The sequence below is a fragment of the Suncus etruscus genome, chromosome 3 (genome assembly GCF_024139225.1).
Source record: "Suncus etruscus isolate mSunEtr1 chromosome 3, mSunEtr1.pri.cur, whole genome shotgun sequence".
In the NCBI taxonomy this organism is placed as follows: domain Eukaryota; kingdom Metazoa; phylum Chordata; class Mammalia; order Eulipotyphla; family Soricidae; genus Suncus; species Suncus etruscus.
In genome coordinates, this window is record NC_064850.1 from 14824962 (window position 1) to 14849462 (window position 24501).

Here is a 24501-nt window from a genome sequence, read left to right on the forward strand (position 1 = left end):
TTTATCTTTAATCACAAGTATATTTTAGCCCAGTAGAGAGTGAACTACACAAGACAGACTTTGCTCTTCTACAGGATTTCTTTCAGTGTCCAGTAGGTTGACTCGAGTCCTGTCCAAGGAGTGTGAGCAAGTCCTGATCAGGGACCTCTGTCTAATTTCAGGCTGGGAGGGCTAGGGGCTCCCTCTTCCCATGGGCTATAAGCAAAGAAGTTTCCTTTCCATGTGCAGGTAAGTCAGAGAATAGGAAATATGAAGCTTAATATAACAATTATTGTCAAGTTCATATAAGCAAACCAAAGAATGTAGTATCCAACCCTTTGAGGAAAAAGTCAGGGCAAGAAATCAAAAGGACATGAACAATTGGAAGAGTGATTCTTATATCTTTACTGCAAACCTCAACCTCATCAATAGTGAACAATCAAGTGACATAATATAAAAAAAGGCCACAAGCCCAGTAGCAAGTTCATCATGGTGTATAAAGGGATGCTAAGACATTCAAACATTCTCGAGTCTTCACAAAAAACCCAAAGGTAGAACTTTCATTCTTCAGATTAAAAATCAAGTTCAATAGATATACTGGTATATACTCAGAGCATACAGGGAGTAAGTCATGGTTGTCCCTGGACCAACTCTCATTTACTTTCCTCTTGAATATTTAACCATTTCTCTGCTTGCTAAACTCTTTCAAAAACCAATTTGAATGTACCACATTATGTTTATATTAAGCTTCTATTGAAAATTTGCTACGTGATAAACTCAGTGCCAGGCACTGAACACAGGAGATAAAAAATAAAGACACAAGGAGGAAGAAAGGGATATATGCTTGGGAATAGGGATGAAGGGAGGACAACACTGGGGGTGATGGATATTCCCCTGATTCAATGTTAATATGTACCTAAAATACTACTGTGAAAGATATGTAAGTCATTATGATCAAAAAATTGTGTTTTATTTAGAAATGTTCTTTGGGGGCCGGCGAGGTGGCGCTAGAGGTAAGGTGTCTGCCTTGCAAGTGCTAGCCAAGGAAAGGACCACGGTTCGATCCCCGGTGTCCCATATGGTCCCCCCAAGCCAGGGGCAATTTCTGAGCACGTAGCCAGGAGTAACCCCTGAGCATCTAACGGGTGTGGCCCGAAAAACCAAAAAAAAAAAAAAAAAGAAATGTTCTTTGACTTACATGTATTATTATATTTTAATTATATGTTATGTTACTATATTATGTTATGTCAGTTTACCTCAATATATTAATCAATTTTGTCTCTTGAATAAATTCTTAAAAAAAAAAAGACACAGATCTTACTCACAAAGAGAAATTTTACTATAAAACTTCCTGCCACTGAGCCAGAGAAATAGTGCAGTGGGGAAGGCCTTGCATGCAGTCTATCTGGGTTTTATCCTTGGCACCATATACAGTCCCCTGTGTACCACTAGGAATGATCCCTGAATGCAGTCAGGAGTAACCCCTGAGCACAGCTGGGCATGACCCCCAAACAATATAAAACAAAACTTCCTGCCAAAACTTGAACTTGACTGACCCAGGCAGTGGCCAGGCTCAGCAGTGGCCCTCAAGTGTCCCCCAAGAACTGCCAGTGCTGCTGGTAAGATTCTTAGGCTGGAGCAACTCTCACCTTCAGTAGCCTGCTCCAGGTCTAATTGCCCACCCAGGAACAAAACTCAGGGTCTCAAAGTGTTCCTTTCTTCCACCAAAGCACAGATCACCAGTGTCCATGCCCAATGACATGCAGAGACACAGTGAAGTGTTTCAGACTCATTTACATGTGCATTTCTTGCCTGTCCTGCCCTGTGCTGTTTACAGAGCCCAGGGTACCTCCTAAGGATGCATCAATCCCTCCACAAAAGGGGCAGCTCCGGATTGTCACACTCCTGGCTCTGGAATTGGGGAAGCTCCACTCTGACCTGTTTCCCTATTCACCTGCCTCTTGCCTTTGGTGAATGCTGCCCATTCTCTCCTATGCAACCAAGACAGCCAGATTGATACCCCACCCCCAATTTCAGAAGAGTCAAAGATACACAATACAAGCCACTCCTCATCATGCAGAACTGCTCTGGTTGGCTGTGTCTTTTCCCCAGGAAAGCATCTGAAATGAGATGGTATCTGGCGAGAGCTAGGAAGAGATCCCAACGTCCTAAGGAGAGCGAGGCTTTCTGAGGATCCCCCTACCACACTACTTCCCACCCCCAGCACTCAGAAGAGAAGTTTTTCTGGGGACTCCAAATCCTGTCACAGTATCCTCTGCCAAACCTCCTCTTTAATTTTCTACAGGGAGGTGGGTAGCATAAGTGAAAGTTTCATATACAACTGGGTAGAGCAGAATATAAGAAAGAAACTGGAGAAATCACAGCAGATGGGACTGAATCCCAGGAATGGGTGGAGCAGGACTCAACTTGATATAGAAACTATAGGGAATAACAACAAAAAGTCAAGGTAAGGGGCTGGAGAGATAGCACAGTGGTAGGGTGTTTGCTTTGCACTCGGCTGACCAGTAACCAACCCAGGTTCAATCCCTGTCATTGCATATCCCCCCCCCCCCCAATAGCCTGCCAAGAGCAATTTCTAAGTGCAGAGCCAGGAATAACTCCTGAGCACCTCTGGGTGTGACCCCCCCAAAAATTAAAACAAGGAAAGAAGAAATTCCCCTAAGGATGAAATGACTGGAATGTCACAGGGCCAGACTGATAACCATCGATTACATCCTCCACTATGAAAAGATAAAGGAAGTATCCACTTGTCTCTTTAGCTCTATTTTAGCATCTCTTCTGCCCTGGAATTAACTTAAAAGAGGAAAACTGGGGTTGAAGCGGTAGCACAAGTGGTAGGGTGTTGCCTTGCACTTGCTAACCTAGGACAAAACGTGGTTTGATCCCCTGGTGTCCCATATGGTCCCCTAAGCCAGGAGCGATTTCTGAGCGCATAGCCAGGGGTAACCCCTGAGCGTCACTGGGTGTGGCCAAAAACAAAAACAAAAAGAGGAAAACTACTCAGCTGCCCTGTCTGTCTGTTTCTAGACAAGGCCATAAGACAAGGCCCATCTGCAATGCATCCGAGGTGAAAACAGTCCCTCTTCATTGGCCACCCACTCTGGGATCCTTCCTTCCTGGAAAGTCTCCTGTTTGTTTTCTTTTTCTTTCTCTTTTCAATAAAACTGTATGGGTCTGGGCATCCCCCTTTCACTTCTTGCTCCCAATCTTCTGCAGTTAAGAGACAAGAGCCTGTCCAAGGTAACAAATTCACCTTGGGTGAATTATAACTTTGCTGCCCACCCAGTTTTGAGAAGGACAAGAGGTCCCTTCAAGACCATTTACAAGCAGCCCAGAAGCAAAGCTTCACTAGAACACTGGCCCAGATAGACCGCCACTGGCTCCCAGGGCTGCTTGAGGCTGCTTCATTTCTCTGGTGTCCTCACTGCCAAACTCTAAATCTCAGGAATTCACATGTCAATAATCAACCACAACAGAGGCACAGATCCTCACCAAGAATGGCAGGGTAGATGTGGGGAAGGCTGCTTTGCAGTTTGCAGTGAGGATAAGCATCAGTGAACCTAATGCCCATCCCAATCCAAAACCCAGAAGTTCTGTACCAGTGCTGGGTCCCACTATTAGCCTGAATCTTCTCTAAGATATAAACCAGAGCCCTTGAATGGACTCCTATACCTAGTGACCAGGTGACCTATACTCCAGAACTAACACCAACTGCTCAAATTATTTTTTTTTTCTTTTTGGGCCATACCCTGTGTTGCTCAGGGGTTACTCCTAGCTATGTGCTCAGAAATCGTTCCTGGATTGGCTGTGTGCAAGGCAAACACCCTACCGTTGTGCTATTACTCTGGCCCCCTCAAATGATTTTTGACAAAGACAATGGACCTACTAGACAAAAAATGCCCTATAAAGTAACCTGTACATATTCAGAATGTTGCAAACTGGACACACCCTCATTCTATAAGGTGTTGCAGTTATGAATACAGATACATATCTATTATGGGCTCAGTAAGTCCTTATCGACCTGTCTGAAGGCAGCTTTCAAAAAAATTTCATATTAAAGACTGAGTAGATGAGCTCATGAACAGGAATAAATGCATCAAAATCTCAACATGGGAAAGTTTAACAAGGCAGGACAGAGGAGTGGGGGTGGAGAGTATATAGGGAATTTTCTTATTTTTCTTTCTTTATGTAGTCATATTTTAAAATCATATTCTAGGGTGAAATAATACTAATAAGATAAGAAACACAACCAGAGTGCCATAAAGAAAGAGTGTGACCCAGTGAGCACATGTGCAAGTACTTCAATTAAAATAACATGACCCTTGCTACTCTCGAAAGCACTGCAACTGAATGTGTGAGCACCACCACTAAAACTGTGAAGTTACAACAACTAAAAATGTGTGTGGCCCTTGGTCACAGTAACATCAAAAAGGGGAGGGGAGAGAAGGGGGACTGAGGGGGAATTACATCTGTATCTCTCTCTTTATGGTACATCTCAGGAAGCAATAATTTCCGGGATGGAGTACAATGACAGCCCATATAGCCCTTCTTATATTCCAAGTGATGCCACAGTCATGAGGCAATAAAGGTTTGTCCTCTTTTAAATGGGAACAGGTTCCATGTCTAGGGAGAACTGTTAGTCTAATCCTTCATTCTGAAATCCTGAGTGACTGTCATTATTTCTCAATTCTCTATCAATAGCCAAGAGACAAAGCCTTGACAAAAAAAAATAATATAAGTAGATAACTTGAAAAGATAATTTAGAACCTCACATCCTCATCCCCCAAAATAAAAGATACAGCACCAAGAACACTCATTGGTATGGGAGCTTTCAGTTGTAAAAGCTAGTTAAACCCAGTAGTAATAGCCATTACTGCTAAGAAGCCAGGAAGATGCTAGGGAAGGTCTCAAGTGTCCTTCTTCAGGCTATAAAAATGTCTGGTGTAGCAAACATTTCCCCTGGAATCTACTGGTCTTTCCTAAGGAACAATTACCAATACAAAGAGTCCTGCATTACCTATGCAACCTCATTTCTCCACATTGAGACATGCATACGGAAGACAAATCTGGGACCCACAGATATGGACCCTCTGGCCCTTACCTCCACACATCGCTGCCTTTGGAAAACATGGACGCACGGATGACTTCCGGTGCCATCCAAGCATAGGTGCCTGCTGCACTCATCTTGGTGGTTCGGTGCCATTCTCGAGCCAGACCAAAGTCAGTGATCTTGAGGATCTTGTTGCTCAGGTCTCCATTTTCTACCTTCTGGAGGATCAATACTAGCAAGGCAAGGGAGACAAAAAAACAAAACAGAAATTGTGGATTAATTACAGAGAAACACAACATCCAGAGTACTGCCATGCCCTTCACTTCCTCCTCTACAGCAGCCTCCTGTGCAGCTACTATAAGGAATGATGGTGGGAAGCATTATGTCTTATTCACCTATACTGTATCCACTTTTGTGCCAAGGATTTTATAGGTATTATCTTTAGCCCTGACAACAATAGAGAAGCAGGTTGGGGACCAGAAGATAGTTCAATGGTTAGGGAGCACTCCCCCCCCACCCCCGGGTTAGATACTAGGTACCACATGGTCCACAAGCAGCAATGGGATACAGCCTTGACAGTTCCCATCACTGTTGGGTGTAACCTTGGATAATTTTAGCACCACTACGATGTCCTAGAGATAACCCCCCCCCCCAACACCACCACCATACCAAAAGTCCTGAGCAGAATCACATCCTCAGGCCCTTGGACTGAACAGATGGCCTGGTTAACCAAGAATCAGCCCTTGGGTTTCTTGAGCACTGCATGGAAGGTACCCACACACACACCTCAAATATGAAGCAGGCCCTAAAGAAATTGGCTTAGAAGAAATGAAGAACTGGATTCAAAATTAGAAGTCAACAAATTTCAGGATCAGAGTAATAGTACAAAATATAGGGTGTTTGCCTTTCACACAGCTAACCTGGGTTCAATCCGTGGCATCCCATCCCATGTGGTCTCCCAAGCACCATCAGGCTTGATTCTTTTTTTTTGGTGGGGGGGCACACCCAGCAGCACTCAGGGGTTACTCCTGGCTCTTTGCTCAGAAATCGCTACTGGCAGGCACTGAGGACCATATGGGATGCCAGGATTTGAACCACTGTTGGTCCTGTGTCGGCAGCTTGCAAGGCAAATGCCCTATCACTATGCTATCTCTTTGGCCCCAAGCTTGATTCTTGAGTGCAGCGCTAGAAGTAAGTCCTCAGCACCACTGGGTGTAGCCCCTCTCCTGGCTTTGGGGCAGGACACTTAAGAATATGGTACTATTATTTTTTGTTTTGTCTTTGGGTCACACCCGGTGGGACTTAAGGATTAGTCCTGGCTCTGCACTCAAAAATTGCTCCTGGCAGGCTCGGGGGACCATATAGGATGCTGGGATTCGAACCACCATCCATTCTGGATTGGCTGTGTGCAAGGCAAATGCCCTACTGATGTGCTATCTCTCTGGCCCCAGAATGGCGCTATTTTATCTGACCCTTCTCCCAAAAGCTTATTACCAGGAAGATAATCCTTAATCAGAAAGCTAAGATTCAAAATACAGATGTATCAGGGAGAGTGTCTCAGGGGACCCAAATACACAAGGGAATTTATATATCAGCCTGGCATCCACTAGCCTGCATCCTTCCTAAAAACACATTTTCCTGTTCTTTTCCTATATAATTTGCTTCTAAAGAGGGTGCAGGCAAGATGCACACTAAAAAAAAAAAAAAAAAAAAAAAAGATGCACAATGAAGATGTGAGTCTGCCCTCCTCCAACCTGCTCTTACTTTCTTAACCAATTATTTGACCTCCGACTGCCTACCTGGAGCGACACTGGAATCACACTATTACCATCTCCTGAGCCATGGCACTGTAAAATGCACTTCCCAAGGCCACCCAACCAATCATTCAGGACTGAGTCCAGGCAGCTTGAGAAAAGAGTCTTCCTGGCTGACTTTGATATTACAGACCATTTATATCCTCAGGATTTTGAAGTCCTAACTGAAGTATAAGTGTGGGTGAAGCTCTCACAGTCCAGAAAGGGGAGGTGTGCACTGGATGTGCAAGGCTTCATTCAGTGTTTGGACCATTCCTGTGTACCTCTTCAAGCAAAATTTTCACTTTTGGTGAGATTTTTTTTTTGGGGGGGGGGCCAGACCTGGTGTTATTTAAGGCTTACTCCTGACTCTGTGCTTACTCCTATGGGCTAGGTGACCATATAGAAAGCTAGAGGTAAACCATGGTTGGCTATGTGCAAGACTATGGCTATGTGCTCTTCCTGATGTACTGAAGGACGCTCCAGTCTCATCTGATTTTTTTTTTTAAGGGCCCTCCTAAGGTTTAAAGAAAGCATGTCTACTAGGGCCAGAGAGATAATCAATGATAAGGTGCTTGCCTTGTATGCAGCTGTGCTGTGTTCAATCCCCGGCACCCCAGATGGTCCCTCGAGTTCACCAGGAGTGATGCCTAAATGCAAAGCCAGGAGTAATTCCTGAGCGCAGCCAGGTGTGGTGAAAAACAAACCAAAAAAAAGCATGTCTTTGGGGCACAGAGGTTTTTCCTTAATCCAGGATTTGGCTCACTGAGAATTTTCCAAGTCCACTGAAAATTCTATGACAGGCAACAGGCTGGGGAGTCAGAAGGTAGATGCATGTTTGCATCAATAATGTTCTCTGTGGACATGATCTGGGATGGAGAATGTGTAATTATATAGATCCTGTTTTCTCAATTACAGCACCCAAGTCCTATAGCTGTGCAGCCAGCTGAGTGCCCTTCAGTAACCCAACCTCCTGGAAGGTGCAAACACTCTTAACAATTAAAGGGCTCCACATTTGGTCTAGCACCAAATGGGATGTGTGTTGACCAGGCCCTCACCCCCACCAGTGGGTGGTTCTGAGGACCTGGTGCAAGCTCTTGACAGTCCAATGCTGAGCCATTTGGAATTCAGAGCTGTGTAAATTAATAAGATTTCAAGCAAGGGAGGAAAATCGTCTCTCAGCACTGCCATCCAAGTCCAAATAGGGAATGTAGGGGATGGAATCCACTAAAGACAGAATTAACAATAAGAAAAATGTCATGTCCATGCCAGGCAGTCAACTTTCTCAAGGTAAAAAGAGTTAACTTGTGAAGAAACAGCAGTCAGCTGCAAGCTCTTGGGTGCTGTGTTCCACCTTTTTTTCTCCTTTTTTTCCTTTAGAGGGGCACGCAAGAAAGCTATCTGACCCCCCCCCAAGTCATCTTCATTTTAAGGTTCTTGGAAAATTCAAACTATTTTTTTTAATTTCAACACCATGGCTACAAGACTGTTCATGATACACTTGGGTTGATATTTTTTCCCACAGATACACACACGACTGAATTTCAGTCATGCAATATACAACACTTCACCAGTGCACATATCGCACCACCAATGCCCCCAGTTCCCCTCCTGCCCATCTATTGGACAGACTGTTTTCTTCCCTGTTTCACTGTCTCTCTCCCCCCTCTATCTCTCACTCATTCACTCCCCCCCTTTTGACACTGTGGTTTGCAATATTATTATGGAAGGTATCATGCCTATCATTTTATCTCATTTCAGCACCTAATTCTTGTTTAGAGTGATCATTTCCAGATATCATTGTCATAGTGGTCCCTTCTCTGCCCTAACTGCACTCTCCTATTATTTATGTGAAGCTTCCTATCACAGACTGGTTCTCTTGGCCCTTATATCTATCTATTGTCTCTGGATATTATTACTACACTATCTTTTTTTATAGCACAAATGAATGCAATCATTCTATGTCTATCCCTCTCCCTCTGACTCATTTCGTTCAACATAATGCTCTCCATATCCATCCATGTATAAGTGAATTTTATGACTTCATTTTTCCTAACAGCTGTGTAGTATTCCATTGTGTAGATGTGTCACTTTTTTTGTTTCTTTTTTTTAGCCACTCATCTGTTATTGAGCATTTGGGTTGTTTCCAGATTCTGGCTATTGTGAACAATGTTGCAATGAATATAGGAAGACCGAAGGCTTGTATCTATGCTGTGCTTTTGGACTTCGAAGGTATATTTCTCGAAGTGGTACTGCTGGATCATATGGAAGCTCTATTTCTAGTTTTATAAGAACATTCGTATTGTTTCCAAAAAGGCTGGACCAGCTGGCATTCCTATCAGCAGTGAATGAGAGTCCCTTTCTTTCCACATCCACACCAACACTAGTTGAGAACTCAAACTCTTTCAACAGTGAAAGGTTTCCGAGATGATGGTGCTTTAGAGCATTATATAGCGGCAAGAGCCTTGATCAGAGTCCCCTAAGTCTCATGATTGCTCTTTCCCTGCCCCTGACCCCTTCCACACAAGTGTGGTGAATTGCTGCATACTGAAAGGGTAAAAGTCAAAGAGCTCTAGGGGTTATACGCAGCTAAAGAGCAAGAAACATAAAGGAACACAGCCTGCTTCACCCTAAGATCCAACAAACCGGGTCACTCCTCAGCACAGTCCTACCCATAACAGGTTTCCATTAAAGTCCCAGGTTTCTGAATGCTTGAACAGATGTAAGATATATAACAAAATTGCTTTCTCATCAGATGGCAAAAATCTCTATATTCTTCCATGCTTCTCTCCCCCATCTTCTTGGGCAGAGATAACAAATAAATATGCACTCAGCATGCTGGACAAGTGGCACTACAGAAGATCCCTACTGCTTCTAGAGGCAGCACAAGCTGCTGGCCAGTCTTCAGAGCTGTGCTTTGATCAAAGATTCAGAGGACCCTTCCCCTGACACAGGTAACAGGACTCAGTGCTGTTATCTTAGGTCTCCAGGTAACTGGGGCTAGTGGTGGCACCAGCCATCTTCCTAAGATCATGTCCCAGAAAGACCAATGGTACTTCAAATTCTATTGGAGAAAATGACTTTTAGAAACTAAGCTTATTTAAATTTAGTTAATAATGGGGGAGAAGGGCCGGAGAGATAGCATGGAGGTAAAGCATTTGCCTTGCATGCAGGAGGTCATTGGTTCGAATGCCGGCGTCCCATATGGTCCCCCGTGCCTGCCAGGAGCAATTTCTAAGCCTGGAGCCAGGAATAACCCCTGAGCACTGCCGGGTGTGACCCAAAACCACACACACACACACACAAAAAAAAAAAAAATGGGGGAAAAGAACCCAAACTTTAACAACTAAACCTAAAAAGATGCATATTATGATGACAGGCTGGGGTGGTGGGGTGGTGGAATGAGATGGATTCTGGGAATATCGATGGGGGAAGGTTGACACTGGTGGTGGGATTGGTCCTGAAACATTCTATATCTAAAACCCAACTATGAATATTTTCATAAATCACAGTGGTTTAAATTTAAGAAATAATGGGGGAGGGACTCCTAGTGATTTCTAGCCCATTGGGCCAGCAGTTCTGTTGGGAACTGGAGTATGCAGGGTTGCTTGGGGAGCCAATGCTGAGACTACCCAGGTCACACGTGGGGCTTGCTCAAAGGAACATGCTGAGGAGCACTTTAACCCCTCTACCTCCTCTCTGGATCCTAATGATGATTACTCAGAGTTTGTGCGAGTTGGGCAACACCCAGCACTGCTCAGGACTTGATCCTGGCTCCAAACACAGGATTGACTACAGGCAGTGCTCAGGGGACCATATGTGACTGCCCTTAAATAAAGTGAGTGTAGCTCAGCTCTACCTAATCTCAAATACTCCCTGCTGCTTTTCAACCTGGTGACCTCAGACACTGATGAACATGGCCCCTAAAAATCTGAGCAGAAATCTGTGGCCTAGAGGTCCAGCCCTCAACATGTAGGAGGGGACATAATCAGAAGTCAGCACATAATAGTCCAGTCAAGGATTTCCTTTTCTTTTCTTTGTTTTTGTTTTAGGGCCATATCCAGCAGCGGCCAAAGGTTACTTCCAGGCCCTGTGCTCAGAATTTATTCCTGGCAGGCTCAGAGGACTGTAGTGTACCTATCTGAGACCCTGGATCTAGGTGTAGCTACCTGAGACCCACCCATTTCTGGGAGGGGTCTTGGGAACTGAATATTAGGTGTTACCTTGCCTGCAAGACCTCGCCCATTCCTGGGAGGGGTCTTGGAAAAGTTAGATAAGCCTTGGACCGAGGGGATTCCGCCCCTTTTCTGCGCTGCTGGGCGCTCTGGCTTTTGGGTTTCTGCGTTCTGGTCTTTGACCAGCATGGAGCCCAAAGGGAAGATGGCTGAAAGGAGTTTAAGATGCAGGGCCAAGAATAACTAGTGCTTGAAAGGTTATGAGTAGGCCACACACAGGTGGTGAATAGGGCATGAATAAAGATGATGCTTCCTGATGCCTGCCTGTGAGTGAATTCTATACCCGCCGTTCACCTAACCTGGGACCCGCCGGCTGAATGGGGGTTGCTGAGCCACGTGGCCTGGGATGGCAGAGAGAGAAATCCACCTCCATCCATCGCCATCCAGCACCATCATTATTTATTTAATTCAACAGAGGACCATATATGGGATGCTGGGGATAGAACCTGGGTTGGTCGTAACTGCTGAGTCTCACCAGTCAAGGATTTTGTTTGTTTTTGTTTTGGGGCCACACCCAGCAGCACTCAGGGGTTATTCCTGGTTCTGCTCTGAGAAATGATCCCTGGAAGGCTCAGGGGACAATAAGAGAAGCCAGGGATCCAACCAGATTGGCCATGTGCAAGACAAACACTGTGCTATCACCCAGGTCAAGGAATAACAGCAGTGCTGATAAGCTGTTATCTTCCAAGCAGTTGCCACTATCAAAAATCATGCTGGTAGAGCTTGTGAAAGTGTTATCTTATAGCAGATTAGTTTTGGGGTCATACCTAGGGCTTACTTCTGGCTCTGTGCTCAAGGGTCATTCACTCCTGATGGTAATCAATGGACCAGATACAGTGCTGGGATCAAACCTGCGTCAGTCACATGCAAAGCAAGCACCTTACTAGTTATGCTAACCATTCCTAGATGCCTCTAAAACATTTTTATCACCCCTAAAAATTACCTACTTATTACTCTTCACTCTCCTGTTGGTCCAGTCCTTGGAGGCCAGCCAAAACCAGCTGTTTTTAATCCCTGTGGGTCTACCTAGTATGAACAGTTCATATGAATGAAATCAAGAAACATATTACAGTGTGACACATCTGACTATTTCCCTTGGCATGACATTTTTTTTTGTTTTGTTTTACATCAATTTTAATGAGCATTAAAAACAGCACATTAGTGGTTTACATACCCGCCAAAATGGCAAAAGTGAATGTACTTTGCATAAATAATACACTCAAAGAACATTCTTACGCCTGCCTCTGTGGTTAAATCAATGTAGCATATAAAACAATGAAGTGACTTCCCATTAAGTAGGCATCAAAAATTAGTTTTGAAGATGAAAAGAATATCCTCTAACTCCTGGATACCAGGAAGCAGAGTTTTTCAGAATCAAAAATTAAAGAGAGCCCTATTTCAGAGCAAGGCCCCACCCCTCAGGGGTCACATAGTTCTGTTGCTTTTGACTAATTCATTTTAATACACTAAACAACCAGCCTTTACAGTACCCCAAATTAAAACTAGAGACATCATGACACTCTTCAGAAACCAAACACCCTGAGATACAGATCATTACCAGAATCTACACAAAGACTTGCAACTTAAGTATAGTGTAATTCATATTTAAAGTCATTTCATAAAAATAACAACTACTCCAATCTTCCACGTTTTCTCCAATGATGATCACCAAAAGCAATTTCTTATTAAGATGCTCCTTCACTACTTGAACGTAGAAACTGTTTAGTAAAATTCTCCAATTGATTTTCAAGTTGAACGGCTTTATTTCTTAAGAGTTTTGAATTGTTTTGTATTTTCTCCAACTGGTCTATTTCTTTGGATAATCTAGCAATTTCTTCTTCCAGATGTCTTTGTGTAATATCAACTTGTTGGCACAGGCGAGCAAAAGTAGTTGCCATTTCCTGTTGTACTTGATGGCTGCAGTTCGCACTTGTGAAACTAACAATCATCTGCAGTTTTTCAGTTGCATAGTTGACAAATTGTTGCTTAAAGGCTCTCTCTTTGGCACGTGTGGTCCAGGTCAGCCTTTCATAAAGATACAAAGCTCCATACATACTTAATGAAACAGATATGAGTTTCCAGCCTACAGTTTTCCAAACCACTCCTCCAACAACGATGATGCCCATAGAAGTTCTAGATGTAAGAGAAGCCAATCCTGTTATCAAGGTAATCATGAGGTCTTCTTGTGATGTATTATCTGGTATTGCTGAATTGGCAGGAGCAGTGGGAGTCGAAGCTAATGATCTAGGGAGCTGAAAGATAGGCTCTGATAATCCTAGAAGCACCCTCTGAGCATTGGTAGGGCCCAAGAAACGATAAACAAGGGAAGACCAGCCCAGGGAAAAGCGAAATACAATATCCTCTTGAAAGTCTGAACACAACATGTGGCAATTTAGATCATAGCTGAGATCAAATTTCTTGCAAGGGATCAATGTATGTAGTTTATTCTGTATATTAGCTGGAAGTAATGGTTTCAAATTTTCAATAATTTCTTGCTGGGACTGAAGCATTGAAGCATTAACTTCACTGGTACACCGGTCAGCCAAATTTTTTCCCATACCATCTTCTATGTGCTTATTTAACTCATTTTTATATACTTTCAATACACTTGGAGTAGGATGAAACTCAGAACAAAATTCATCAACCAAAACAGAGAGTCGACAAATTTCATCTGTCATTGCACATGAAACCTTGTTTGCCACTTCCTCTGTGACTTCCTTGATCTTCTTCTTAACTTCCAGTGTTAAAATGTTCATCTGGTTTTGGATAAATTCCAGTCTATCAATCTGGTCTTCTCTCTCTTCTATTGAATAAACCCTTTTCTCTGCTGCTGTCACGTTTATTGAATCCATTATGTTTTTCACTGTATCTAGAATCTGTTTAGCTCTGATAGTGTGCTGTTCAAACTTTGTTTTCACTGCTGACTGCGAGATACACTCCTCAAAGATTTGTTCAAAATTCTGAAACTCTTGTAATCGTGCCTGAAATCCATCAGCAAGTGCCCCACCACCTTCTGGCATTCCTTGTGCTTTGTGCTTCCTAGCATTGAGAACTTCCTTTGCTGAAACAAAGAAGATCCGATTTCGAGCTTCTAAAGGATCCACTACTTTGAGCTCCTCTACCAAGAAATGCAAACATCTTTCCATATGCTGCCTACATACGTCTTCCATATACTCTGGCTCTGATGCAGAGGCATCCCAACGATTATTCAGAATGAAAATATTTGGTTTGGAAAGTCGCTCATTTACCTTGTGAAAAAACTGTTTTTCCGTGTTCATTAATGTGGATTCAGAGTTTGCAACCAAAACAAAGACATCAGCATCTAAGCAAAACTTGTCAATCCAGCTATCCAGTTCTGTAGTGACATCAGTTCCTGGGCTGTCTACTAAAACCAGATCATCTCTCAAGAGGGCGCATTTTGCCTTTGGCCAAAACACATGTACAAGACAGCCAGCTTTCAAGTCTTTGTCCATATGAAGGGCATGGGCCAACTGATTAACTGTCTTCACACTCTTCTTTTCATCTGATCCTTCTGTCATTAGATAGGCTTTATCTCCATCAGTTCCTTCAACACTCAGGAAACAATTTGTTGTATGGCCAATCCCACTAGGGAGGACTCTATCCCATAACATTGCATTGATAACAGAGCTCTTTCCACTGCTAGTCCTGCCAAAAAATGCCACTTTCATGTGTCTCCGAGACAGAACCTCACCTATGATGGAAAGCTTGTTTTTATACCCCAGTATTTCATATAGATCATCTTCAGTAGCTATTCGATCAAGTTCTGGATTCTTGTAAGTTCCTTCAACAAAATGTGATCCTTCAGTGACAAACTCCAGTAACTGATCAAAGATAGAAGTAATTGCCTTCTTCGCCAGCACAAAGTGCTTCAGTGGAGAAGTGGATTCGGCCATGATGCCGGTCCCGGCTCCGGCTGGGTCGGTCACCCAGCAACCGCGCTTCAGCCCCAGCTCTCCGCTCGCCGCCTCATCCTCTCTCTGACATTTTTAAGATTCATTTGCATTACAGTCATGCGTCACTTAACAACAGGGATGTGATGTTTGAAGGAATATGCTTCTGGGTAATTTTGTTATGTGGACATAGAGTATGGTGTAAAAACATGGATTCCAGGACATACTAGTCACCCAGCCTAGACAGATTAAAACTTCAGGAACCCCACTGGCACATGTTGTGTTAATGATGAATGAAGCCTGTGGATGCAAGGAGAGAGCCTTATCTTTGTCTATATCATAAGTTGCTCATCTACGTGTCCACTAATAGATATGTGGGTGGTTTCTATTTCTGGGTAACTGAATAGTACACGCCCAACATACAGACTGGGACTTGAACATATTATGGTAATTTGGGTGTTGGGACACATTCAGCAGTGTTTAGGGATTACTCCTGGCTCTACACTCATGGATCACTCCTGGCATTGCTCAGGGTATCATCATTCAGGGTGTCAGGGATTGGACCTGGGTTGGATACATGCAAGGCAAATGCCCTACACACTATACTATCACTCTAGCCCCTATTACAGTCATTTCATACTTAATCTTTTGAGGAATAGTTACACTTACTCCTAGCAGCTGAGCCATTTTACATTCCCATTAGAAATAAATTAAGGATTCCAAATCTATAGTGTTGTCACCCTTGTTATTTATGTTTTCCTCTTTCCTTTTTTTTTTTTTTTTTTTTTGGTATCTCATTAGGATTCAGACTTTTATTTCTTTTCTTTTTTTTTTTTGGGGGGGGCCACACCCTGTGACGCTCAGGGGTTCCTCCTGGCTATGCGCTCAGAAGTTGCTCCTGGCTTCTTGGGGGACCATATGGGACGCCGGGGGATCGAACCGCGGTCCGTCCTAGGCTAGCGCAGGCAAGGCAGGCACCTTACCTCCAGCGCCACCGCCCGGCCCCTATTTCTTTTCTTTAAATATCTTTATTTCTTTAATGACTAATGGTAGAGCATCCAGTATGTGTTGTTTGGTCATTGTTTATTTTCTTTGGAGAATTACCTATTTTTTGTTTGTCTTCTTACTGTTAAGTTATAGGAGTTTTAAAATATTCTAGATATTAGATGCTTTATCAAATACATGACTTTTCAAATATTTTCCATATTTTGTAGACTTTAAACAAATCTTATTGGAGGGGCCAGAGAGATAGCGCTGTGGTAGGGCATTTGCCTTGCACACAGCCGACCCAGGACTAAGAGTGGTTTGAATCCCAGTATCCCGTATGGTCCCCTGAGCCTGCTAGGAGCGATTCATGAGTGCAGAGCCAGGAGTAACCCGAGTGTCACTGGGTGTGACCCAAAAACCAAAAATAAAAATCTTATTGGATAATCTCTTCTGATGCACAAAAGTTTTTAACTTAGATGACGCCTACTTTTTTTTCTTTTTATCACTCATACCTTTGGGTCTAACTGTGAAGAATCAATCATGATATCCAAGTTCATAATTTACATGCTTTCTCAAAGAAATTCATGATCACAGTTCTTTTATCTATTTATATTATATAAGTTAAGGCTCTAACTTCATTTATTTATTGGTTTTTGGGCCACGCCCAGTAACACTCATGGGTTACTACTGGTTATGCGCTCAGAAGTCGCTTCTGGCTTAGGAGACCATATGGGGACACTGGGAGATCAAACCGCGGTCTGTCCTAGGCTAGCGCTGGCAAGGCAGACACCTTACCTCTAGTGCCACCGCGCCAGCCCCTTTTTAATTTGTTTTTAAATGTTGAGTCTTTACCTGGTAGTGCTCAAGAGCTTGCTTACTCCTGACTCTGTGATCACACTTATAGGGTTTGAAGGATCATATGAGGTACAAGATAAGCACCTTTCCCCTATACCATCTTTCCAGCCCAATTTCCTTTTTTGTTTTGTTTTGTTTTGTTTTCACACTTTGCATCACTCAAGGGTTACTCCTGGCTCAGGGGACCATTCGGGATACCAGGAATCAAACCCAGGTCCATCCTAGGTCAGCCGTGTGCAAGACAAATGCCCTACTGCTATGCTATCTCTCTGGCCCCCCAATTTCTTTTATATAAGAATCTCTAATTGTCCCAGCACCATTTAGTTAATAAAGAAAACATTCACTTTTTTTTTTTTTTTTTGGTTTTCTGAGCCACACCCGTTTGATGCTCAGGGGCTACTCCTGGCTAAGTGCTCAGAAATTGCCCCTGGCTTGGGGGGACCATATGGGACGCTGGGGGATCGAACCTCGGTCTTTCCTTGGCTAGTGCTTGCAAGGCAGACACCTTACCTCTAGCGCCACCTCGCCGGCCCGAAAACATTCACTTTTTAAAGACAGTAAAACACAGTTCTCTCCCAATACCTTCTACCAAGTGATCCTCTGAAGGTTATTTATGCCTTTGCAGTGAGTCCACCCTAAGTTTCTACCACTGACTTTGTGCTTTATTTCTTGGAAAACTTAAGAATACTTATCAAAGCCTACTGCAATCCATAAAACTAGTGGATAGATCTTATTTCTCATGTTGGAACAGTAGAACAAACAATAAGTAGATATTTTAAAAATACATTGAGAATGGGCCCGGAGAGATAGCACAGTGGTGTTTGCCTTGCAAACAGCCGATCCAGGACCTAGGGTGGTTGGTTCGAATCCCGGTGTCCCATATGGTCCCCCGTGCCTGCCAGGAGCTATTTCTGAGCAGACAGCAGGAATAACCCCTGAGCACCACCGGGTGTGGCCCAAAAACCAAAAAAAAAAAAAAAAATACATTGAGAAGCCAGAAGGACATTAAGATACTTGCCTTGTATGTGATTAATCCGTATTCAATCCCTGGCACTACATGGTCTCCCATATACAGCACAGAGTAACCCTCAAGTACAGCACTGATAGAACTCCTTGAGAACTCCTAGGTATAGTCCAACCACCAACACCTCCTAAATAGATTAAATGCATTTTCCTCTTATAAAAGAAAAAATGCTTTTGAATTGAAATCTAGTGATAAGCCAGATGCATAAGGATTTTTTCTTTATGTCCTCCTCCTTTCTCCCCTCTCCACTTACTTTTCCTGCCGCTCCTAATTTTTTGAGGCACTGTGAATCACACACATTAGGATTCTTAGGTTCAAACAGCAGAAGAGCCATGATTATGACCAGGGCACAAGGGACCGTGGAGACTTGAACATGTTTGTAAGGTCTCAATGTAAGTGTCTAAGTTACTGACTCTTCCTCCAGCCAGACCTATTATTTCTGCCTTTTCTTGTGGTGCTGAGGATTCATCCCAGAGTCTCATTAATACAAAGCAAGTGTCCTAATAATGCTAAACTCTATCTTGGATTCAGACATAGATAAGGGCTTTGAGAAAGGCAGTCTTCAGTCCTTGAGAAGAAGGTGATAAATCTGGGGGTGGCCCTGATTGAGAAGCTGAGAGGCAAAGTCCATTTGGGTAAGCTTTGCTCAATGGAAGAAATAAAGCATAGAAAATCACAGCCACAAGAATCAGAATGCAACAGCTGATAACTTAAATCCCAAGCTTCTCCTTCTCCAAACAATCTTGGGAATTTTTTTTTTTTTTTTTTTTTTTTTTTTTTTTTTGGTTTTTGGGTCACACCCGGCAGTGCTCAGGGGTTATTCCTGGCTTCACGCTCAGAAATTGCTCCTGGCAGGCACAGGGGACCATATGGGACGCCGGGATTCGAACTGATGACCTCCTGCATGAAAGGCAAACGCCTTACCTCCATGCTATCTCTCCGGCCCCCAATCTTGGGAATTTGATAAGCCTTGCTCCTTTATCCCTGATTCTACAAAGTGGGGATAAAGATGAAAGGTGACTACCTGGAGACCATTAAGGAAAACCCTACCCTAGGCTATAGCCCAGGTCTTTCACAAAAATCAAGACTTCTTAGTACAGAGGCCCAATTCTGACAACAAAGACTGAGCAGAACCATTGGAACCATAATTTTCTAGACTTCAGCTTAGGGAATGAGCAAAAACATGGAGCACATGATACAGAAACCTGAACACACCAACAATGGTGGAATAGTACCTCTAGAACCTTAAAGACTCTATCCTAGGCCTTGTCCTAGGACCTGCGCAAATACCAAGATTGCTTGCTATAGTGGCCTTATTTTCTCCACAACAGAGAAGAAAGGTTCCTGACACCACAAAAACAAAAAACAACAACAAAACAAACAAACAAACAAACCCCTGGGATATGGCAATGAGAAGGTATGGAGACAGTGGTTGTTCCCATGACAATATGCTTCAAGAATGGAGAAACCCTGAATCTCTTAGGCCACGGGAATTTTCTTCCTTCCCCAACACTTGCTGTGCCTATACAAAAAAAAAAAAAAGTGGGGTAACACAACCCTGCCACTGCAGCACCTTTTCTGGTGTTGTTTTGTCTTATTTTTGTTTGTTTGTTTTTTGATATTATCTTCCTTCTCCTTTTTCTTCCACTTTTTTCTTTCTTTTCCACTTTTGTGGATATTATTAGGTGATTTTTTTTTTTAGTAGTTGATTCCAAAGTCTTTCTCCTCTTTTCCTTAACCTTTTAACCTCCAACAGAATAGCATAATTTGAATCATTCAGCCTCATAAATTGAGGGGGGGAAAAATGATACCAGGACCAGTCATATGAACATGTAGTATAAATTAAAAAATGACCAGAGTGGAACACCAAACAGAATAGATACCCAACCTATAACAAGCTGTAAGGCAGCGAGCATTTGCTGTAGGATTCTGGGGGGTAAAGGAGTGAGATATGGGAGACATGCTGGGAACGAGTGGAGGGAGAATAACATTGGTGGTGGGAATGCCCTTCATTTATTGTCACTATGTATAGTAAATAATTCGATGTAAATGGACTTCAGTCAAAATAAAAAAAATGTAAAAAAAAAAAAGAAAGAAATATGGAGATGTTTATTCAGATCACAATAAAGACTAAAGAAGGGAGAGGGATCTACGTGTGGGCACAAAAAGTGATCGTGGTGCAATCTGGGAGATGGTAAAGGTGATATTCCTAAGAATGTATATTACATGCTGAAATGACATGCAAAATGTTCTATGTCTATTCCTGGTGAGATAGATACAAACCTTGTAAGAGATTTTTTGATTATTAAATCATCATAAAATACAGAGCTAAAAAAAAAAAAAGATGAAAGGTGACAGAATAAGGAAGCACCTAGCAAGATGTATGACACATAAGCAGGCACTCAGGACGCTGGGGCAATTATCATTACTATTCTGACTAAGTGTCTAGTACTAAAGTGGGAATCACAGACTTTACATTCAAGCTTTTGATGTGGGGTGCCCTGACACAGAGCCATGCAGTAACTATTTGCTATATAAATAAACGGAATGGTTGGTTAATGAGTGCTAACTGCTACCTTTGAGCAATCATTTACTATGAAGCAGCCTGATGCCCCTTATATGATGAATGCAAAGATGTTTACATACATCACCTACAACTGATTCGTAAATCAGCCCTGTGAAACCATGGTTTATTTCCCCATGCTGAAGTAACTCAGAGGTTCATTCAGTGCGTGATTTGTGAGGGATGGAGGCAGGTGGAAAGCCAACTCCCCATCGACTACAGCATCTAGAGCAGTTTTCTCCACTGAAGGCTTTGTGGATTCCTCTGTCCAACCCCCAAGATCTTCCAAGGGTGAAAATTTCATAAATGGGGAGAGCAAAAGTATGGCACAAGGCTAGAGGGACAACCAGTAGGTCAAAAGAGAGCCATAGTGAGGAAAAGGGTGAGAAACACAGATCCAGAAAGAAAAGAAAGCCTATGTGTCTTGGAGGCTCATTTTAATTTTGCTCAGTCCCTAATGCTGTCCTTTCCTAGTCTCCTCCTCTGCTCTGCCTTTCCTAAATTTTCCTCCAATAACCAAAGCTGGTGCCACACGACCTGTCATGACTCCCAGCTGCTTCATGGATATGTCTCATCCTTTTGCTCAAGATTGTGATAGTTGTGACTCCTAAAGGGAAAACTCAGTATTCCCTTTTTCTTTTTTTTTTTTTTTTTTTTTTTTTTGTGGTTTTTGGGTCACACCCGGCAGTGCTCAGGGGTTATTCCTGGCTCCAGGCTCAGAAATTGCTCCTGGCAGGCACGGGAGGACCATATATGGGACGCCGGGATTCGAACCGATGACCTCCTGCATGAGAGGCAAACGCCTTACCTCCATGCTATCTCTCCGGCCCCAGTATTCCCTTTTTCTGAGCTGAGCACAGAACCAGATTAAGAACAGACCTCTCAAGGGTTCCTCACTCGGCAATCTATGCATCATCTTCTACTCATCCGATCTACTGCAGCTAGGTGTCAAGGGGCATCCACACACGGCACCCATCCCTGGGACACTTGGGGAGATGAGGACACACAGGTTGGAAGACCCAGCTGGTGAAGGAAATTCTCATGCTGGCTTCCCAGTGTCATTGCCTGCTTCTCGTGCACAGTGGGTTTGTGGGCAGGAGAAATTGGGGTTCTGCCTGCTGTGGCTGTCAGAGAACTTGAAAATTAAGGGGCTGAGAATGGAGCTCAGTGGCAGAGCATTTGTCTTTCTTACACATGTAAGACCCTGAATTCAAGTCCCAGAACTATAAACAAAAACAAAACGGTCAAGGCAACGTATGCATCAAGAAGGGTCAACATTTTGCCATAATCATTAAGATGATCATGTTTTTTCTTTTCTTTATTCCTTCCTTCCTTCCTTCTTACTCTTTCTTTTTTCTTTCTCTTTTTCTCTTTCTCTTTCTTTCTTTTTTCTTTCTCTTTCTTTCTTTTTTCTTCCTTCCTTTCTTTCTTCTTTCTTTTTTTCTTCCTTCCCTCCTTTCTTTCTCTTTCTTTCTTTCCTTCCTTCTTCCTTCCTTCCTTCTTTCTTCTTCCTTCCTTCCTTCCTTCATTTCTTTCGTCACACCTCGCAGTGCTCAAGGGTTACTCATGACTCTATGCTCAGAAATTGCTCCTGGCAGGCACGGGGGCCATATGGGATGCTGGGATTCAAACCACTGTCCTTCTGCATGCAAGGCAAATGCCTTACCATGCTATCTCTCCAGCCCCAATCATGGTTTTTTTAAACCTTAGTGACCTAATGACTTTATTCTTGATAATTTCCAAATTAGAACATCAACTGTGTACCACTTAGTATCACTTTAACTTTAAAATTTACTTGAAGAAATTTTATAGTATTCTCACATACAAAAGAAACTGTCCCCTAATATTAGGTGACCTGTACCCATAGGACAAAACCAAAAATAAACGCTATCAAGTCTCTGGAGATGCTGCTGTTACTACTTTTTGTGAACTTTTTTTTTAAATTAATTGAGGCTCTTCAATTTATAATACTGTTAATTATGGTTTCCCATGCACATAATTCCAACACCTCAACGTTACAGTTTTGACCCTGAGAACTGCTTTCTTTGTCAGAAAGAAAAAACTGGAACTGCTAAAAAGGCATAAAGGGGAGCAGGAAAGATAATATAGAAGGTCAAGTACTTGCCTTATATGTGGCCATCTGAGTTTGACCTCAGCATCCTATATGGTTCCGTATGGAACCCGAGTACCGCCAGGAGTGATCCTGGAGCACATAAGCCCTAAACACATCCAACTGTGACCCCCTTACCCAAAAGGAATAAAACCAACTAGCAACAAGACAAATTATAATTCTTCACAAACATAGAGGCTGAATGACTTTTTAATGAGATTTGACACTTATAAGGGCACCAGACCATCATCAGAAAGAGAGAAAGGTATATATATTGGGGTGGGGATGGCCACAAATAGGCATCATGAGTCTGACCTAATATTATTTAGCTGGAGGTCAGGCTCTCAATACTTGGCATAACTAAGAAGACTCTCCCATTATGTCCTAATGGTAAATTTAGCTTTGGTTGATGATTTATCATTTTGAAATTTCTTATTTATTATTCATCTCCATTAGCTCCGGGGGCTCCAATTTGCTAAGTGCTCACCTTGGCACCAAGGCACCCATCCCCAGGCCTTCATTTGGTTTGAATGATTCAGCATCATCTCTCCCAAATAAAGTTAACTGAGCTCACTCTGCTTGAAAGGTTGTTCTTCTTGTTTGGTCTAAAGTCCTCAACCAAATCTACATTCAACCTTCTATAAACCTAGGAGAATACATGAAACATGAATGCAGGGTTTAAAGAAAATAAGATTAAAACCCGTATCCACAGACTCCTGTATTTCTCTCCATTATACTCCTTTCCCTCTCCCCAAGTGTCTCAAAATCTTGACTTTGGTATTTATTCCTTTATTTTCCTTTATCCTTTGCCACCTACTTATATATCCCTATAGACCCTGTTTAGTTATGAAAAAATAAAAAGTGAGAGGCAAGCACAAGTGTGTGTTGTATACTCATTCCCTGAGGCTGCCACAATAAATTAACACAGATTTAGTGGCTTAACAACCACAAACCACATTGGAAGGTAGGGTTATAGCATCCTTGCCTTGTATGCTGTACATGGGTGAAGTGCTGGGAGGGAGGAATAGAGGGATGAAGGAGCGAGAAAGGAAGAAAAGGAGGAAGAGAGGACAGATAAGAGGGATGGGAAGAAGGAAGGGAGGGAGAATCAACCTTGCCAGATGCTAGAGTCCAACCTCCAGGTGTGGGCAAAGGTAGGTTCCAATAGTGCTCAGGCAGTGTTTGCTTGGTCTTTTCTGGTTTCTGGGGATTTCTTGGTGTCTCCAGGAACAGGGAAGCCAATTTACAATCTCATCAAGTATCCCCTGCTCTCTATGGGCCTGGCTCTAGGTATGTGCATGGTATGTGCATAATCTGGCACCCATGCATGGGTGAGGATTCACATTCACTTGGGGAGAACAGAATTCTACAAAGGACCCTCACAACAAATACCAAGATCACTTTGTTGAGATGAAAAATGAAGGATGGGAATAAGCTAAACACAAAATCTGCTCATGGTCCCAATCCACAAGAACCCTGCCTGCAAGAGTCATCCACAAAATCCATTATGAGTCCTAGAAAACTAGGTTGGTCACCCCACAGGAAGGCCTGATTGCTGGGGAAGCACAGGGGAAGTACAGACATGGACACACCCATGGAGAATCAGACTGGGGGACTGTACCCCCTTCTATTGCCTATTTCTTTTTTTTTTTTTTTTTTTTTTTTTTTTTGGTTTTTGGGCCACACCCGGTAACGCTCAGGGGTTACTCCTGGCTATGCGCTCAGAAGTCGCTCCTGGCTTGGGGGACCATATGGGACGCCGGGGGATCGAACCGCGGTCCGTCTCCTAGGCTAGCGCAGGTAAGGCAGGCACCTTACCTCCAGCGCCACCGCCCGGCCCCTCTATTGCCTATTTCTACATTCACTGGGGCCTGCCTCTGAGTTCCAAGGAATTGGACAGAAGAAACACTAATCACAATCTCGAAAACAGGTGAGCAGCACCTGAGTGAAGCCAGCCAACATGTGAAATTGGT

At 43.1% G+C, this 24501-nt stretch overlaps 2 protein-coding genes across 2 annotated transcripts in view; both read right to left on the reverse strand.

Moving 5' to 3' along the window:
* Nucleotides 1-24501, reverse strand: part of MAP3K9 (mitogen-activated protein kinase kinase kinase 9) — a 92134-nt gene that overhangs the window by 22986 nt on the left and 44647 nt on the right. The window contains exon 3 of the mRNA XM_049770536.1: nucleotides 5102-5282. Within this exon, the coding sequence (XP_049626493.1) occupies nucleotides 5102-5282 (181 nt within the window). The remainder of the gene's footprint in view (nucleotides 1-5101; nucleotides 5283-24501) is intronic.
* On the reverse strand, nucleotides 12185-15072 carry LOC126003993 (mitofusin-1-like). Its single transcript, XM_049770362.1, has one exon. It carries the CDS (start codon nucleotides 14990-14992, stop codon nucleotides 12764-12766), a length of 2229 nt encoding a protein of 742 aa, XP_049626319.1. The 5' UTR covers nucleotides 14993-15072; the 3' UTR covers nucleotides 12185-12763.

Bases quoted from the DNA above. Each gene is read 5' to 3' on its own strand.
- LOC126003993 (XM_049770362.1), bottom strand. From the start codon at position 14,992: ATGGCCGAATCCACTTCTCCACTGAAGCACTTTGTGCTGGCGAAGAAG.